General features: G+C 41.3%; 2 protein-coding genes across 3 annotated transcripts in view; one reads left to right on the top strand and one right to left on the bottom strand.

The window, feature by feature from the left end:
* The window catches only part of ABCC4 (ATP binding cassette subfamily C member 4 (PEL blood group)), a 219,989-nt gene that overhangs the window by 173,843 nt on the left and 25,514 nt on the right, over positions 1-20,632 (bottom strand). The gene's annotated exons all lie outside the window — the stretch shown is intronic.
* CLDN10 (claudin 10) overlaps positions 9,911-20,632 on the top strand; it is a 53,472-nt gene continuing 42,750 nt past the window's right edge. Inside the window, exon 1 of one of the 2 annotated variants that reach the window (XM_085536010.1) lies at positions 9,911-10,166. In XM_085536010.1, coding sequence (XP_085392136.1) covers positions 9,953-10,166 — 214 coding nt within the window. In that variant the 5' untranslated portion in view covers positions 9,911-9,952. The remainder of the gene's footprint in view (positions 10,167-20,632) is intronic. The other variant, XM_015851548.3, reaches the window with a different exon arrangement.

Raw genomic sequence — 20,632 nt, 5'->3', positions numbered from 1 at the left:
CACTAAGTCCATTCCAACCATTAGAACCATTTTCTTTCTGGAATTTGGCCAGTGACAGCCAGGGAGATACAGAACGATAAGGTGATATTGATTTGGACAGAAGAAGTGTTTTTGAAGCTTTTTCCCATCAGGCTCCAGCACAGTGCTGATCATCTGTCACCCAGAGTGAGGATCAAGGCTTGGTTCAGGATGTCCAGGAACAATAAACACAGGCAATACATTTTTGGAACATAACAGAAAAGTTGTTATTCCTAGTATGAGTTTAACATGGACTTCAGCCCTAGACATTGACCCGTGAGTGTAGCAATGGCTACCCATATTCAGGAAAGGATCAGCACCAGACAGTGACTGTCTGCAGAATTCTGTTCTCCTCTCCATGTTCTTCTTCCCATTCCATCTTCCATTTTCCTCTCCTCTGTTTCTGGTCCTGCCAACAGCTTGTCTTTGAGGAGGGAGGAGGTAGGAGAGGGAGTGGAAAAAGAGAATTCCTACAGCCCAGGGCCAAGGACCAGGTGGGAGAAGGCACAGTTCTTCTCATATGCTCTTTAATCCTGGAGACCTGAGAAGCTGACACCGCATAGGAACACACAGTGATCATCCCTGGCAAAGCTTAGCCTCTCCAGGATAAAACTCTCATTTCCCAGCTACTCTTCCAAAAGCTTCTCAGTGATAGCATCCCCCATTCCTACCTTCATCTTTCCTTTCCTCAGCCAAATGTAATTATGCCAGTAGACTACCAACAGTAGCACAATGTATATAATGATAAATGCATTTTCACAAGAAGGCGCTTATTTTTCACTAGTTGCAAATGCAGATAAAACCACAACACTGAATCAAGCATTCCCTGTAGGAGCATTGCAATATTTTGCTTTTCAAGCACTATGAGACACATTTGGCTACTTCTGTGGAATTAAGAGCACAGAACAGGAAAGGATGTTCAGTAAATCTGAAAAGGTACATCTGATATAATTCCAGGGCTTAAAATCTTAAGGAGAAATAAGTTTTAGTGTTGGAAGATGCCCTGATTTCAGGTGGGAAGCAGTTAATTTTCTTACTGGTAGCCGGGATGGTGCTGTATTTTGGATGTAGGATGAGAACAATATCCGTAACACAATGATGTTTTAGTTGTTGCTGAGCAATGCTTACAATAAATCAAGGACTTCTGAGCTTCTTGTACTGCTTTGCCAGTGAGGAAATGAGAGTGCATAAGTAGATGGGAGGGGACAGAGCCAGGACTCAAACAGGCTGAAGGGATAACCCATACCATATGGCATCTTGCAGAACAATAAAACTGAGGGAGCTGGGGCCAGAGGATCTGCTGCTTGGGGAATGGCTGAGCAATTGCATTGCACATCACTTGTTTTTCTATTCTTTTTTCTGACCTTATTAAGCTGTCCTTATCTCAACTCACAAGTTCTCATACCTTTGTCCTTTTTTCCAGTTCTCTCCCCTATTATGCTGTGGGGGAGTAAGCAAACAGCTGTTTTGTTCTGAGCTGCTGCCAGGTTATACCACAACAAAATGACATTCAACAAGTTGTTCCCAAATGGACTGGATTTACTGTGCCAAAGCAGCTGTTCATGTGCAAGAGCAATTGCTTAGGATGGCCTTGTTTCTTAATTTCCAAGGACTAACACTATTAGCAAGACTTCCTGAGCTTTTCTTTGCAAAAATCATATTACTATCTTTCATTTGGAATGGTAAGGCAGTGGCTCTTTTAAAAATACAATTAGCATCAAATATTACTTTACTTTAACACCTTATGATCAGATAATGACATCTATAGCAGATAATGACACATGGGGATTGCTCAATTTCCACTTCTGGAAAATCATGCCTTTAGAAAGTACTCAAGAGTAATATCTGAATATGAGTTTGTAATGCAGTGCCATGGAAAAATAAAGTTAATGAGATTCTTCTGGATAAAAAGAAATAGAGGAAAGGCGTTGGTGTAGGAAATACCAGATTATAACTTTCAATTTTGGTGCCCGTAATTTGACAAGAATGCTTACAAATTGGAAACAACGCAGAAAAGAGCCCCAGAAATTTTCTGAAAGTCCAAGAAGATGCTTCATGATAGAGACTAAAATATATACTATATATTAATATAGTTTTATAATAGTAACTGAGGGTCATTTACTTACTGGCTCCTGTATAAAACTGTTTCCAGAACAGACAGTGCTAAACGGCTGCTTGATAAGCAAAAGAAGACACACAGGATGCTGACAGTGAACTTAAATACTGAACAAACCATGCTTGAAGCAAACTGCTCAGTAGCACACTGTAGTCTACAGCTTCATCCATTCAATCAGAAGCAAATGCTTTCTCCAAAGACTGTGGTCTGCTTAGCCCCAGTGAAAGGGTGAAGTGGCCGAAATCTAATTCAGGTTGGGACATACATAAAAATGAGGTGACTTTAAGGTACTACAATAACAAGGACTGGTAATGCATATGGGAGATGGCTAATGAGCAGTGATCAGGATTTAGTGTAGCAATTCATCTCTTATTCGGTATCTTGCCTTACTAGCAGTACAGTGCTGAGCAGGGCCAAGGCCTTACTGAATGGCCAGCTTTCTAGCTGGTCTCAGCACTGCGTTCATCTGCTGGTTTCTACAAGATGAGTGAAACTTGCCTCAGCCCACTGAGCACCATGACTGTGCCTTACTGGATCCTGACAATGTTGGAAGGCATTAATGTGGTTAAGTCGTTCTCAGTCAGGTGTGTGAGTCATGGCTGATGGACTGCCTGGATATGTTTTTAGTTAGCAGCAATGGTGGAATTAAGAAAAGAGCTGTAGCCACTGGGTGTAAGTCCAGCTGGGTGGCAAGCTATTTACATACCAGCAAACCAAGGGCTGTGCCTCTGGCTGATTACACATGCTCTCCAACTGATCTGTAATGGAGACATGAGGCAGATGTGTGGAGTCACCTTACTGCTCCTGCCAAGCTTGATGGCATTGGATTGCTAGGCAGAAACATTCAGCAAGGCTGTCTGAACAATGCTATCTTCTCTCCAATTTTATACTTTCAGGTTCTGGACAGGATTATCTGCTATCAGTCATGGCTTGGCCTAATGCATCGCTACATTGAAAGCGAAGAGTCGTGGGACTTTTAGGGTACCACAATAGACTTTTCTTTGAAGGAATAACTGGAGACCATCCAGGCCTGAAAGCTAATTCATTTGTGTGGTGTGAAGCACTTGGTCTGGGCTTTCCAGCAGAGTAAACTGTACTGCAAGATTCAAAATGGAAAAGTAGAATACATAACCCTGTGAGTCCTCTCCTTCTGTAAAGGAAATGGTCTGAGACAAACATGTCTGGAGTAAGAATCCCCCATTTTGGGCTGTTCCCAGAAGCAATACTGGGCTCTTTTGCAAGAGGAATCTACCAAAATGCTGGTACTGGACCTTGGGTCAAGTGATGAAGAGGTGTGTCTTGCATGAGTTGGTTTTGGAATGTCAACAGGGACAAGAAAATATATTAATAGCCCTATTGTAGAGAAATTCTCAGTGACACAGAAGAGTGAAACTAACAAATTCTGCTTTCAGGATCATATTAGCAAGTCACAGGAATTGATGCCTAAGTATGTATGCATAGCCTTTTGTTCTGCATATCAGCTTTAGCAGAAACCACCTACAATTGTTGGGAAAGTGGTAGTAAAGGGCCTTGTGTGAGCAGGACAGGTTGGTGTTGCGTGTCATGTTCAGTATCTGTTACTGAAGATAAAAAATCTATGTTCTTGTGAACAGATATGTTTCTACTGCCTTCGGGCAATGAATGACTAACAGCATTGCAAAAGTCCCCAGAGCAGCACCTGCCCAACAAATGTAGTCATTCAGAAGAGAGGTTGGTTCCCCACCACAATGGGAAGCAGTCTGGGTGGAGCATCCTCGTGTGAGAGGTGTGGATGGGAACGGTGCAGGAAGGCTGCAGTGTTTTTCTCCTTCTTGCTTAAATCCTGTGTGAAGCGATAGCATCCCAGAGGCCTGGTACCACAGCAGGCTGGCAGGGAGATGAGTCTACACAACTCCTTATGAGCTAGGCTGAATAAGAAATGTGGAGAGTTTTGAGATCTGGTTGAGTGTTGTGTCTCTAAAGAGCTATGTTATCAGAATATTGTGAAGGCATGAAAGCATTTTCTGATCTGCAAAACATAGTACTAGGGGAAGTCCTACGTTAACTCATTTGCATTATAATTTTTATATGCCAAAATATATTATGAAATTTTGATACACAAATTTGCCACAGTTGGACTACATCTTCAAAATTTATACTACTGTTTCATGTATATTCTTGCCATTACATTTTTGTAGTTTTCCTGCTCTGTGCCTGTACTCGATCATGTGGCACAGAACTCAGAAAAGAATGATTTGCATATGCTTTCATATGCACTCATTCAAAATTAGTAAAAATCAGTGCTGATTAGTCATCTCCACCATAATTTTGGCCATGAACTGACAGAGATTTAGATAATGTCTTCTCAGGGCATGAATTCCCACTGCAGGTAGGTGGCAGGGCAGGGCCTAGCAGACAGGGCCCGTCCCATTGCCCCAGCTGGGAGCCAGGCAGATAGGGAGCCATAGTCCATGGTGACAGTGACCTGGGTCAAACAAAGCCCTGGTGGGCAGGTCCGCAGTGATGGGCCAAGTCTGAGGTCAAGCTGGGAAATCAAGACAGCAGGTCAGGGACAGGGTCCACATCCAGACCAATGGTCCATGGCCCAGCACAGGCTGGGCTGCAAGGTAGCAGGGGCTGTCCTCTTTCTCTTTCCTAGTGTTTTCCTTCTTCATGAGTATTGCAGTCATTTCACTTTGTATCTGCCGTTTCTCAAAGTACTAAGCTCTGGTCCACCAAACCCTGAAGCTTGTTCACGTCCAATGCTACTGCTTCCAGTAATAAGCACAGCACACTGTAGCACAGTGGTTCTAACAGTGGCTTCATTTGATGAATTCACACTATTAAAACACGATGTCTTCATTGAACGTCTAATTTCATCAGCATGTGTTCAGAAGATCTCAGAAAATCACAGTTAGCTTTAATTTCATCCTGGCTTACAGCACTGATCCAACGTATGACTTGTCCTCCAGTTTCACATTTGCTGCATTTTAGTGTTTTACATTTTTTTGTAGTTTTATCTAGATGCAACAATTTTGATTTCCTGCCACTCATGGCAAGTCTAGACAGTGTGCCAACAATAACAATGTACTTAATTACAGTAAATATTATTAACCTAAATATGTTTGCTAATGTCCAATGTTAACCACATAAATCAAAAAGTCTAATGCAAGAATGCCCCATTGCCCAACTAATCTGCTGTTCTTAATGTCCAAGTAAGGAGCATGATGAAAAAACAAGGTTAATCCTGTGCATTTTTATTCTTCCACCAAAAATTCCACCATTTGTGTTTGTGATCCCACACATTCCTAGGAAAATATTCATAAAGTAATAATGTTACATGACTAAGTAGTTAGTCTATTAAAAACTAATGTAAAATGCTTAAAAATGTTGTAAAGTGTAGCTCATATCTCTATTGATGTTGAATACATACATATACTGATGTACATATGTATTCTTATACACTCATATAACTAGCTGATATAAAGAGTAAATCCTGAAAAAGGCTACCTGCTGTGCCTTATATATTCTCTAAACCTTTCTCCTAGTGATGAGAATTGAGGCTTCTCTTTTCATACTGTATCAATATAACATCTGTACTACAAATAACAGGATTCTACAAAATATAATACTAATATTGTAATTATATTATTGTACTGTCTCCGCAATGCTCGATAAAAAGCAATGATTTTGGAATAAGGCACTGAGATAGCTTTCTCTACCTGTGTATGTCACCCGCCTCCTTTGGAACAGAAGGTGAGCAGCAAACACCTCACACTGCAATTACTTCATACTGCTGTAACTGTATGTGGTCCATTTTCTACAGGGAGTTGTGAAATTGACAGTTCCCTTAGCTTTCGTATTTCCAGTGATTTCATTGCTCCTATAGTTTGCCGCCACCCAGCTTTTGCCATCTACTCTGTCTACCTGTTATCTAGTTGGCATTTATCAGGAAGGAACAGCAGGAACTGGAACTTATTGGAATGCAGCCTTCCTACTTTCAACATAATCTCTTACTTCACTGCCAGTTCTCAGGAACCTATTTTTTGTTTGTGCTATTAGCCCAATCATATTTTCATACAACTTAGCCCTTCCCTGTACTAATGTCTTCAGGCTTTTTGATTACTTCACCATTTTAGACACTGCTTTTACTTCTTCAGCTTCTCCAGAAGTAATGAGTCACATATTTGTCCCTGTATATCTTTGTTTTACTGTTTGTCCAACTTTTTCATGGTTGTTTAGGCCTATCATAACCCATTCCACAGTGCTCAGGATCAGTTTGTGTTGTCTACCCATGCTCCAGAGGGATGGATATCTTCAGCATTACTGATTACTTATCTAGCATGCCCTCCCTGTGTTACCTGAACTATCACCTTTGCAGCGATCTCCTTTTGCTTATCCAGACAATGTCTGGATTGAATTGCATGTAGTTCTTTTCTTGATTTTACCATAGCTATCTGCACAACTAATCCATTTTAGCAAAATATATCGTCACCACTCACATCTGTATCAGCCAGCATAACAGCCTTGGGAAATCTTTACTCATATAGTGAGTAGATTACAATTTATACAGGCATCATAAACTGGATGCAACAGCTTACCATTATTAACGTATTTGCCCTGATTTTTGAGCTCCAATAGATGGTTTCATATACAAGACATGCCATTAAAATGGACATCCTGGAACAGAATACCTTGTGCTACACCAATTGTGTACATATGCTCATAATTTCCAGCATGAGAATATTTGTATCATTTTCCCAGCACTTTACTTAATTTCTTCATATACCAGAAAGAGTACCGATAGCTGTTATGAATCTTTCTCTCATGCAAGATATCTGCAAAGGTATCAGCCCTATTTAAAAACTGGGACTGGACTGATTTCCAAAGGCAATATCTGTAGTAACAGTAGCATCACACAGTAGAGCTGTAATATGTCACACAATCAGGTGGTGTCTTCTGTGGAGCTTTTGAAAAATTATTCAAGAAAGGCCTGTAGCAATGTTTTCCCTTTTTCAGCTTTATACTTAAACACTCATTTAACTATCATCTGTTTTCCAACTGCTGTCTGTTCAGTAACAAAGAAAAGAAGTTCTTCTTGTAATGAAAAACACCATTAACAGGTTAACTTTCAACTTTTTCTTGAACTTCTTAAATGACTGATTAACTTACTTCCTGACAGTTTATAGAAGAAATGAGGGTTGTAAACAGGACTGCTTACTTCTTTCTTATCACTTAAGTATCTGTTTAATTTATTCATCACTCACACAACAACTGCCCAGAAACAGTGCTTGGTGAAAGTGCATCTAACCATGAATTCCGCAGAGTCATCCACTAAATGAGAATTGGGAGGAAGGCCAAGAAACCACAAAGTCCTCCTCAAGCCTGAAAAACATAGTCCAGATACAGTTCAAGTGGTGCCTATAACTCGTGCGGGCACTTTGCACTAACATAAGTGGTCTTTAGTGCCCCATGAACACAGCACTCATGATCGAACCAAATTGGACCTGCATATATACAAGAGTGAGAAGGAAAAATTACTTAGGATACTGTATTGGTTGACTAGAAATGGAAATGTAAAGTCCCTTCCTATTTAGATTCTGGTTTGAAACAGAGAGGTGCCACAGAGGAGGCATCACTGCCTTTGGTCCATGTCATGAAGAAGAAAGTACAGAGCCTGAGAGGCACATCACAGGCCCCAGTGATAAGTCACACTGCTGTGCATTGCAAAAGGCAATGTTGAGAGGATAGAGCAGTGCTGGCATTCATCCACCTATGGTTTCTGAGCCCGAACAAGCCAAGATCAGCCAGGAGAGCACTCAGGAAAAGTTCTGTCTTAAATCCAGTTGCAGATGCAGATCCATGTCCATAATCTCTGAGCACTCAGCCAGGACCATTGTCACTGAGCTGACCTGAAAACATTAATATTAGCCCTCAGAAATCTGCTCCAAAAGCAGGCCATTTTCTCCGTTCACCTCTTGTGAAAAGATACAGGAAGGATTATATCTGAAGTCAGTGTATATGAAGGTTAACTCTTAGTGTGAGTCAAATATATTACTGAATTACTTGACAGCAAGGGAAAAATGATTTTCTAATTTTTAGAATTAAAATTTCTAATACAGTCTTTCTAATACAGTCCTCATCAGTAAAACTACCTCTATATTATTACATTACTCTATAGCAAAACTGCTTTCCACCTCTGCAAAGCTGGCCATGCTAACAAAAAGTTTTCTATTTGCACCTGACGTATGGAATCATAGGTCACCAAAGGGCACAAGGTAAGGGCAAGAGAAGAGACTTATGCTCCTTCTTCAGAGAGAAGGCAAAGAGGAGCAGAGCGTGAAGATGGTTGTGAATATAACTGGAAGATGACATCTCAAAAATCTAAAGGATGGATATGTCTGCGAAACAGACATAGGCCGCACCTTGAGTACTGTGCTCAGTTTTGGGCCCCTCACTAGAAGAAAGACACTGAGGCCCTTGAGCATGCTCAGAGAAGGGCGGTGAAGCTGTGAGGGGTCTTGGGCACAGGCCTTATGAGGAGCAGCTGAGGGAACTGGGATTATTCAGTCTGGAGGAGAGCAGTTTCAAGGGTGACGCTCTCTACAACAATCTGAATGGAGGTTGTGGCAAGGTGGAGGTTGGCCTCTTCTCCCAGGTCAATAGGGATGGGACTAGAAAGAATGGCCTCAAGTTGCTCCAGGAGTGAGTCAGGTTGGACATTAGGAAATACTTCTTTGAAAGAGGGGTCAGGAAGTGGCATGGGCTGCCCAAGGGAGGTGGTGGAGTCACCGATTCTGGAGGTGCTCAAGAAATATTCAGTTGTTGTACTGAGGGATGTGGCTTATTGGTGATGGGTGGATGGTTTGACTGGATATTCTTGGAAGTCTCTTCCAACCTTGGGGATTCTATGATTCTGTGAAACCATGTGCAGCTCCCACACAACTAATGAGAGTTTACTCAGGAGCTGGGTGAAGAACTACTTCAGCACGATGCTGTATCTTATTGCTCTGCTAAGAATCAATGCCTTCTACTTTAAGGATGACATTTTATTAAATCAGTGATATTCTCTAAGAGCTCTGCATGGCATGAAGCTGCAGGAGCACAGGCAGCAGTAGGATGTTTCTGCACCATATTCATCATGCAGGGCATATGTATCATAAGAAGCAGTAAACTGACCAGAGAAGAAATCTTGATGGTGGCTACACGAAGTTATTCTCTTCACTACTGCAGCTGAGGGACCACCTGCTATTTCTTTTCTAGCTTTAAATTTGTCACTCCACATCACATTCACAGACACAGCCTCCAAGATATTACTGTCTTATGGCTGTCTGTATGGTGGCTGGCTATGGGCGAATTAATTTCACAGCCTTTTGTAGATGCATTTTTCAACTGTTGTGTGTTTCTTCTCAAATGTTATGGTAATCTGTTAAATAGCACTGTACAGTTTGGACTCTGGACTTTTTTTTGCTAGATGTGATGTTTTTAGGTTTCCAATTAACTAAAAATTAAGCATTAACTGGAATAATGCAATCGAAAAAAAACTATGAAAAGATTTTAATTATTTTTCACAATTAGAAATCAGCAAGTAAGTACTAGTAATTAGCTCCCATAGAGTTGTACCTTGTCTTGCATTCTAAACATTTGCAACGCCCGTGGCCTTTCTTAAATCACTCAAGCATGGCGATTTCTTTCAGCTACATTAACTTTCTGTAGCAAGAAGAACTGAGCTTGTTCAAGTATAATTTGCTTATGTTATGCCTTTTTCTTACTCACGTGACCAAAGCTCTTTTTTTCTCCACACTGTGGCATTACCCAGTCCCTGGGTTACAGAGAAACATGCTAGGAATACAGATTATAGCTTTTATATTTTCTTTTTGTGGGTTAGCAGCCACGATTGCTGCTACTGCATCGAACGAGTGGAAAGTCACAAGCCGAGCATCATCTGTTATCACCGCAACCTGGGTTTTCCAGGGTCTATGGATGAACTGCGCAGGCAACGCACTGGGTGCTTTTCACTGCAGACCTCACCTTACTATCTTCAAAGTGGAAGGTAAGTGGAATTTAACTGGAACATACAGAGAGGTTTTTTTTCTTGCAGGATGGGAGTCTGAGGAGAGAGATTATTTCAGCTTGTGCAAGAGATCATGATTAAAGCACTGCTATGAATATAAGGATAGCATAGGCAGAATGACAGAAAAAAAACAACCTGTAGAAATGATATGTACTTCAAGAAAGAGTGTAAGCTCTACTGTGCAATTGGTAGTACAAGATAAGTATGCTGGACAAAGTTCCAGCAAACACACTGTCAGTAACAATCCAGTGTGAGTAGAGAGATGCACAAAACTGTCTTCCAGCTCTAACTTCCATGCAAACATAAACATACAGCTTGCTGGATGGGGACAGGAGGAAAGATAGGAAGATCCATAATAGCAATCTGTGCTTTTCTGGTATATAAGGAAACTAGGTAGCAAAGCACCCCATCCACAAATACTATGCAGATACTCACATGCAGGAAATTAAATGCATGTGTATGTACTTGCTTTACCACAGTCTATAGAGATCAAAGGTATATTATTCCCAGTGTCCATTTTAATGGCATGTATTTTAATGCTGTATTTGAAGCCATCTATCAGAGCACAAAAGCAGATGGGGGGGATCTTCTTACCTGAAATCGGGAAGGGGTTTCCTCAGGGGCAGTGGCTCACATAAAGTCTACAGCACAACAGGTTTTCTGTATAAAGCAGTATGTGAAGAGGTTTGTTTTCTGTTTGTTAAACCTTGAGTCTGTAGGTAAGGTGGTGTTCTCAGTGAAACTGCTCCTGAGGGCAGGGCAGAGGGACTGCTCTTTCCTGCATGTGGGCAGTGTAAGAACAAGATGGGGTCAGGCTAAGGTTGGAAAAATGAGTCAAGACACAGGTGTTTTAGGGAAAGAAAACATAAATCCATCGAACATTCAGTGTTTTTATGAGACCAGCAAGAAGCACCATTATAAAGTGTGCACAGGCAGTGATACAAAATGCACAGCTGCTGTTCACACAAGGTGTAAACACAGCCCTGCATACATGTCCCCACACCTGGAAACATAGGGATGCTACAGACCCATGCCTTGCCTTCACCACCCACTACACCAGACTGCATGCTAGGGCCTACAGATCAACTCTTACATGTACAGATGATTCTGAGATTTTGGGCAGGCTGCCATCCCTACTCAGCACCATCACAAACGACACACAGGGATCTGAATGAGTGAGGCGATTTGCACTGCTTTTATAGAATGCCAACAACCAGAAATGAATTAACAGGCATTGAAACTCAAACCTGCTTTGCTTTAAATGTGAATGTTATCCTTTTGCAAATTATAATTCATGCATTATTTTTGCTGAGATATAAATAATTAAAAAATACCTAAACAAAACAAAAAACAGATTCTTCTGAGGCACACCTAATCAAATTTGTTTAAAGCACTTTAGTAACTATAAGCTTCCATTATTCCTCTTACAATTCATATAAAAGCTGATTTTGGACTTATCAGCTGTAATCCATTTGCCGCTTGTACTTTGTATTCTTACTGTTATTTTGATCTCTGGCAGACTGAAATTTGAACAAACAAACTACACATCAGTATGTGAATATCTTTCAGATACGTACTTAGGCACCTGAGTAAGATTTGGCTTATTTGCTCCTTGGAATAACAGACAAGAAATCCACAGCAAATTAAAGTTGCATGCTCTTGTTAAAACAGGAGGATGGCAAGCTTTTAGACTGACATTTAGGAAGTCTAATTTTAAACTGCAGGCAGCAGCACAGGGTAGTGTTACACGTAGCTTAAGCACTATTGAGAAAGAGAGAGGTATTTTGTTTGGAAAATCTGCTAAACATAAACTCCTGGTAATCCAAGGAAAGCATGAGTTCAGCAGGGAAAGAGCTCTCCACTCTCTGTCCTTCCTTGTAAAACACTAGAAAGTTCATGTGAAAGACTGTCAATGTATCATCATTCTTGGCTGGGTGATTTTGGGGAGGGCTGGTAGAATAACTTGTACTACTGCACTGTTATGGTTTTATGGAGTCTGGTTGCAATTTGTCCTACAGCCAAAGATAACTTTGTTACACAAGCTCCTTGCTGCACTCCAGTCTATCCTTAGGTTCCCCCACAGAAAGTATTAGCAGTAAATAACAGAAGTCACTTCTACTCCAAAGCAGGTTCATTTGATCATATTGCACTTTTCAGGGTCTATTACAGCAGAGACTTCCAATACAGTCTCTGAAGTTTTAAGATGTTTATTTTTTCCCCACATTTAAATCACAGCAAGCAAACAACAAAAAGAAACAGATTTCAATGATCTTTCTTTGAGCAGTACTATTACACTGTCATTGGTAGTGTGGGTGTATATACCAGAAATGACTTTCCATGCTGACAGGAGCACAGCAAAGGCACAAACATTGCCTGTGCAACCCAGTCTACCTACCACCCCATCTCTCCTAACTCAATGCTCCAAAGGCAATAGTCATCTCTCTTCCTTATTCTCATGCTGATCATCCTGAATTCCTGCAATCTCCAGTTATTTTTTATCAGATTTGTCCTCTTTCCTATGACCCTTCCACAGTCAATCAGGGCAGCTGCTAGACTTCTTCAGGTAATGAGTTCAGCATTTGGCACTCGCAGCCTATGGCATGGATTCATGGCTCTCCCTGCCACGAGTTTCTGGAGGCGTACCAGAAAGTAGTAGAAATGTGCTTCCCTCAGCCTTTGCTTGATCAGATCTTCTGCTGGCATTTCTTAGTCTTGTCAGTGCCTGTATGAGTGAAGTAGTGATTCAGAGCTGCGATTTCATGATGCTGCAATAAAGCTAAAGGGAGGAAGGAAGCTGCAAGAGGGCAAACAAGAACTATTGCAGCCCAAAGCAGCCTTGTTAATCGGGACACCATCCGGACGTGGAGAGCAATGCCGGTGAGGCTGCTATGGGGTGACACGGGGTGAGGGCTGAGGCCGGAGCCCCCACGACACGCTGGTCTTCCAGCTGCCCGCTCTCCATGGTGCTGCAAGCGCGGCCCAGGGCAGAGCCGGCCGTGCCCAGGAGCGGTGTAGCTTGCCGCCGAGTGGTGGCAAAACGGCATAGGATCGTAGAACTATAGAATCATTGAGGTTGGAAAAGACCTGTGAGATCATATAGTCCAACCCATCCCCGCCATGCCCAATAATGATGTCCCTCAGTGCCACTAACACACCTCCAGGGACGGTGACTCCACCACCTCTCTAGGCAGCCTGTGCCAGTGCCTCACAACTCTTTCAGAGAAGAAATTTTTCCTAATAGCCCACTTGAACCTCCACTGGTGCAACTTCATGCTCATACCTCATCAAGTGTGCTTTTGAGAGGGGCAATCAGAAGAGAAGGAATACACTAAGATCAGTAGCTCAAATTTGGGAATAGGGACCGTGAGACATTATGTTTTTGGCTTAATCCCCAAGCACTATTCACTTCTCAGTAGGCAGAAAGGTCAGCATTTGGACAGACTGAAATGCTGGTTCCAGCACAGAGAGTTTTATATTCAGAGCAATTAGGTTTTTATGTTGGTATAAAAGGCTACTAATTCTGATATTAGACTACTCGGTCTTCTCTCCAATCAGCCGAGACAGCTTGAGTGCATGCTTGGCCCCTAAAGAAAGCTCCAGAGATCCTCAAAAGTAGTAACAACATACAGCAAAGGCTTGGGGTTATCTTTAACACACTGCATGTCACTGCCCTACCTTTGAAAGAGAAAGAAGAAAGTGCATTAAATAGTTCAGCCTAGGTAGGAGATAGTTTGAGAAATAATGAGTCTTGGTAGGGTAGCATCAAATAAGACAAAAAATTGATCTGTAGGGTCATTCATGAAGAAATCCATGAAAGAAAGCCAAAGAAAGCCATGCTTGATGTAACAGCCCCTTACACAATGTGTATGAACTGAAGAAGGCTAATTCCCTCTGTCCAAGAAATTTGTCCTCAGGGATTTCCTGCAGCAGTTTTGCTGTAGATCCAGAGCAAGATTCAGGGATTCCTTGTGGGCAGAGTGTTGCAGAAGAAGCATCCGGAGCCCAGGAGTCCTCCAAGAGCCAGAACAACTCTGTGAAACCTGGATTTTTTTTATCTCAGAGCTGAGGCACTGCAGGTTAGAGATTTTGGAGTGGTTCAGAATCCTGCTGCCAAATTTTGTTTTCTAGCCTTTTGTTTCCAAGATTTTAATCCATAAGCTCTGAAAATTCATTAATCTAAACCACAATGAATCACTGCTTACTGTGATTTATTATGAAGACACACTGGACCTGGCTGATTTGTTGGAGCAGAACGGTTCAGAGCTGTGGGAAGACTGGAAAGAGGTGTGCCTACTGGGAGGATGTGTGGCCACAAAGATATAAAAGATATACAAATGGGTTCCAAGAACTGCAGGGCCAGACTGCCCTATAGCCTGATGAAAAATACAGAGGGTGGAGGCTCTGACAGTCAGTTGCCAGTTACGAGGGAGAAACTGACCCAAAAGTTACAAAAAACAGAATCTGATACTGCCTTAAAATCTGCAGGATTCCAGGGAAAGATAAGACATTACAAAGCAGATTTCATTTTATAGTTCTTTGTACCTGGAAATCTGTCAGCATTTCTGCAATTCTGTTTCTGTGCTATGAACCTCCTACCTTCCTATTTCTGTAAAGGAGAAGAGGTTAAGATGTTGAGCGTCTTTCTCACTTTTGTCAAGATATGGGCAAAAGTAGCTGCCTGTGCTTCACTTAACCTCACTGTGATGATTTTGCCTGGGACAATCCTGAACGTGTGGTCTTCATTTGCAGAAACTCAGTGAGGAAGTCTGGAAAGTGCTGCTAGTTGCCAACATGTTTTCCTCGCAGCTGGTGCAGGGATGGGAATGCAAAGATTGTTATTAGGGCATTAATAACAATGCTCTTTCATCTTCGCCAGAATAGATTGTAATCTCTGGTTTGCTTTTAGTTTTCTTTGATTACTCCTACATAGCAGCAGAGACTGTACTGCAAAATGAATAGGTCTCTGCAGTAATTGGTATTCAGCCAATGCCTTAAAATACTTCTGTTCAAACAGGTTTTCTACCCTGGTCTGCCTTGTGAGCACTGAGGTGGGTGCAGGGAGCTTCCCTGTTGCATTCATTGAGTCCAGGGCTTCTAAATTTTTGGTAGTCAGACCTTCATTCAAAGTCACAGAGGTACAATCCATTTCAGTTTTGAAAGTTCCTGCAGCAGGAGGGGAGAGGAAACCTGACAAAAAAAAGCCATGCCAGATGGATGCAGGAGACAAGTGCAAACCCTTACAGCTTATCCTTTTAGAATTCACTTCTAGGATTTTAAATCTTCAGCCTTCTAGAATATCTGACATTTCCAAAGAGTGGTGCAATAGGGAGGAAAGAGGCTGAACAGACAGCTTGGGATTAGGCATGTGGGAATGAGTGTAGCCAACTGCTACAGGAGCAGAAACAAAATCTGTGTGCATAAAAAACTCCACTGTGGATACTACATGGACCTGGCTGGGCAGGTTTGAGTTAAATGCCATTTTTGACAGGGAAAACTAATCTATACACAGACAATTCTGATAGCTGTTATTATATGTTTTTACATTTTTACACTATCCAGAGCCCACATGCACTGAGTCCTGCAGTGTCTAGTTATCCTTGTAAATCTTCCTTGGAGTGGATGCTGTGGTGCTCTCTTGTGGCTTGGAGACTGGTCAGGGTATCCTTTAGGCACTGTCATAGAGGATGTTACATGCTTCCCTCATAAGAGAGAAGCTGCAATATATTTTATTGCTATAAGATAATGATTTAACAAAGTCACCAAAGGCTTAGAATGGACCCGATGGCCAACATTTTACATCTAAAGGATAATACATGCAATTGATCCTTTATATCACTCAGTACCTTACAGCCTGTTAGCAAGCTACTCGTAGATGAGAAATCTCAGCCTTTCAAGAAGTTTCAAAAAGTTTACTATTAGTCACTTACCGAGTGTCTGTCACAGGTAAGGAATGGTACAGTCACCTCTTATCTCTGTACCATAAAGAGCATATTGATAAGTTATGCACTTGTAGATCCATGGGAAGTAGACAGTGCAGTGTTGCTATTTGCTATGCACTCCTTTGTATCTTTTGGGTGGTTGAAGCTGGGTTATTTGTTTTATAATGTACCAAACTTTTATGTACCATATGATTATAAGCAATTGGTACGCTAACATTGGAGTCAGTACAATCACAGCTGGATGAAGCATGTAATTAAAAATTCCTGTTGCTGTCAGTGATCACCCAAGAATTTGCCACCAATTTCGTACTTCATCTTTTCTCAGTCTTTCCAGGGCATCGTGTATCTCCTCTGCATGATGATAAACAATGAGCGGGGGCTTTGTCCAATTGTTTCAGACATGCTCTAGCAACTGATACAAGTCATCACATTCAACATTCTCACCAGCGTGAGATTCATTCCAATAGAATCTGGACTCAATATATAATCAGATTGTAATTACTGATAAGAAGTAACAGGAGCTGAATATTTAAATTTATATTCTATAATTATAGTAAAGTTACAAATACAAATATTTGAACAACTTATATCTACATTACTATTTTCTACAGACATAAAACCACAAGGAGTTCTTATACAAGAGTTCTCTCACATCCCTTTCCAATATATGCAAGTGCAGTTTCAGGGATTTAATCAGAATGTATTTCAACATGACAAACATTATGTTCAGTGTCAAGACGAATGTCTCACATTACTCTCACAAATAAATCCTTGTAGTTCCCATGTAACATATGCACTACCATCAACAGTTTGTCATTTGTTTCTGTCTTGTTGGCTTTTTCTTGGCGGTCTTCTATGTTCTAATGGATATACTCCCACTGAGATTTAATCCTAGTGCAATGATTGAGTATATGATAGACACCAAAGTATTGCATACTGTTAATCCATAAGCACTGGATTTTTTTTTAATCGTAGAAAAGACCTCTTAAGATCATTAAGTTCAACCATTAATCTAGCACTGCCAAGTCTAGCACTCAACCATGCACCTAAGCACCATATCGACCCATCTTTTAAATACCTTCAGGGATAGCAACTCAACTAATTCTCTGAACAAACTGTTCCAATGCTTAACAACCTCTTCAAGGAAGACATTTATTATAATATCCAACATGAACCTCCTTTGGTACAACTTGAGACCATTTCTTTGCTTTTCCTAAGACTTGTTCTCTTGACCCTTCACCAGATTTGTTGCCCTTCATTGGACAAACTCTAGGACCTCACTGGTATTCTTGCAGAGAGAAGCCCAGAAATGAACACGGTATTCAAGGTGCAGCCTCACTAGATCTGAGTACAGAAGGGAGTATCACTTCCCCAGTCCTACCAGACACAAAATTTATGATACAAGCCAGGATGCCATTGGCCTTCTTGGCCACTTTGGCACACTGCTGGCTCATGATCAACCAGCTGTCAACCAATAATCCTAGGTCCTTTTCTTACAGGCAACTTTCCAGCCAGTCATTCCCCAGCCTGTAGCATTATTGTTACCCAGGTGGTGGATCCAGCACTTAGGCTTGTTGAATCACGTATATTTTGCCTTGGCCCATTGATCCAGATGATCCAAACCCCTCTGTAAAGACTTTCTATGCTCAAGCAGATCAACAGTCCTGCCTGACTTAGTGTCATCTGCAAACTTACTGAAGGTGTATTTGATTACCTCATCCAGATCATTGATAAAGATATGAAAGAGAACTGGCCCCAATACTGAGCCCTGGAGAACAAAACTTATGACTGACCTCCAACTAGATTTAACTACATTTACCACAGATCTTTGGGCCAGGATAGATTTTAGCCAGAGAAGCATGCATACATCCAAGCTATGAGTAGGCAATTCCTTCAGAATGATCTGGAAAAAACAAATGTTTTATTAAAGTCTAGGTAGAAATCACACAACTTTTCCTTCATTCACTGAGTAACCTTATCATAGGAGATCTAGTTAGTCAGGCAGGACCCACCTTTTATAAGTCACCCATGCTGACTGGTTCTGATGACCTGGTTATCCTATATGTGCCAAGTGATAGCACTCAGGATGATCTGCTCCATAACCTTCTCCAACACTGAAGTCAGACGGATTGTCCTGTAGTTCCTCAAGTCTTCTTTCTGGATCTTCTTGTAGATGGGTGTCACATTTGCTAGCCTCCAGTCAACCCAGACCTTCCTGAACAGTCAGAATTGCTGATAAATTACTGAAAGTGGCTTAGTGAGCACTTCCTCAGTTAATATTATCCCAAATCTATTTATATTTCAGTTCCATTCATGATCTCAGTGGAAAGATTCAAATATTCCATACTAGAGTCTATTCCCATATGCCCAATATACTTGCATGAGCTTAATACCATGGCCATTCTAAGGATCTCTTGACCACAAGTCAAAGCAACATTACTAGTGGTTTGGAATAACACAAACACAGCACTTCTGTCTGCCATACTGGAGGGTGCAGTAAATGAAAAACTGAGATTTTTTTTTGGCAGGAAGAGTCTGAACAAATTACCCCTTTAAAAGAAGGGAAAATCCATTGTGCACTATTTCTACGTTTTGCACCACTGCCATTGGTAGCTCCCCAGACAAGTGGGACACCGAGTTTATTTAAGGTCAGACACATAGCATCAATAAACTGATTATCACAGGTTGTCTTTGATGCATTTTCTCAAGTGCTTGTAGTAAAGATAAAAGTTACTTTTCCCATTCATTCCCATTGTTGTTCTATTCATCTAAATGTAGTTGAGCTAAACAATTAAGTTCTTTTTGAATCACCAGGTCCAGATTAGAACAGATTATAGTAAATAGAGTGTTTGGGGAAAGCCCGTTTACCTATAATAGGGGCACAGGCATGTACTGGTTCTGATTCCTAATCCAATATTCAGTTGAAAAATGGCACCTCATCTGGTTTCTTAACTGGCTGCACTGGTGAGTGTATGAGGAGTGAGTTCTGGAGATAATCTGTCATTTACCCCAGTCAGTTATGACTTCACGAAGTTCATTTCTTCCACAGCAGAAATTGGATATTGTAATATGTTAGTGATATTTGAATCAGGAAGTGCAGGGGTTGCACAAAGTACACAAACTGCAGCCTCCCTGTTTCTGTTGGGCTTGGGATTGATGTGTGAACCAAAAGACTACATTCAGCAGGCACCAGGTCCATCCATTCAAAGCACTGAAACCCAAAATATCTTGGGTCTTTATTGGTCTCTAACTGCAAAACAAGTAGCTGACATTTGTTTATTGAGTGGGAGCCATAAACTGACCTTGGCAGTTTGGCAAACAGCTTTTGCTCCATTTACTCATGTAATCTTAACTTTTTGGTCTCACACACAACTTCTGGGCATCTTGTTGTGTTAGTATTGAAATTTGTGCTCTTGTATCTATTAAAAATTTCACAAATTATCCCTAAGGACTAACTGGAATAAAAATATAAGTGATAAGTGTCTACTTTACCCAACTGCCTGCCAGACATTACTCATTTATTTTGTTTCATGCCATGCAATCCTTGCTTAGGGGAAGAAAATGTTGCCTCCCTTCCCAGGAACAGGTGCCAAAGGAGTCAAAACGCACTCTTTCACTCCACTGCTATCTAATTTCTGGAATGCTTCAATTAGACTCAAGATAATGCCAGTGGGATGACCTCAAGTCACAGCCCTGAGAATGCCGAGAGATTTCTGTTTTTGAAATTCTGCTTGCAAGGGTTTAGATTTATTTTCTTACAGCTTAGTTTCTGCTCCCTGTTTCACATATCTCACCCTATGATCTCCTTCCCAAGGTCTTGGGTTTTGTTTTTCCACGAGTACATCACCCGAGCGCATTTCACAGCTCTCATTAACAATGCTGTGCATTAATTCTGCCCACGTAGGAGACGCCTGAGAGCACTACAAACACTGTCACCTAGAGCTTCATTATCTCTTATGTCTTGTCTTACTCCATCCCGTGTTGCAGTTAGACAGGGTTTAAGAATTGACAGGGCTCCTGTAATTAGTGACTCTAACATCACAAAATCTACTGTAACAGACAGTGGGAAACCAAGGGACACTTGTTTGCTCATGGCTTGTATTCAAGCAGCTTCTGCATTGGCTGTAGAGCTTCCTTAGAGAACTGATTGAGATTATGGTTCCCCTCAGCCCAATACACTACTTGGCTGGTAATAGAATGGGGTGTGTTTGTCAGCTTGGGTCCCAAATTTAAGAAAACTTCTGTACCCCAGTAGACATTTATTTTGTCTCCATTCAACACTATTCGGTCCCCACCACTTAAGCTTACTTGAAATAAGTACTCAGTTTCTGTTCCACCTGGATTTCTGCAATATCGTCCTTGTAAATTTGTCAGTTGCAATGGGTCCCAGAGGACAGTTCATGCAGTGCGTCACAGAGCATTACCCCAAGGTCCCTCAGTTCTTGACTTCAGGAGGATTTATGGGAAACAAAGGATTGTTTTCATCTGGCCCACTCTCATCAGGAT

The sequence above is a fragment of the Coturnix japonica genome, chromosome 1, assembly GCF_054131305.1.
Source record: "Coturnix japonica strain WE chromosome 1, WE-NBRP24, whole genome shotgun sequence".
Taxonomy (NCBI): domain Eukaryota; kingdom Metazoa; phylum Chordata; class Aves; order Galliformes; family Phasianidae; genus Coturnix; species Coturnix japonica.
Note: the sequence above shows the minus strand (reverse complement) of the source record. Positions and strands in the feature narration are given on the sequence as shown.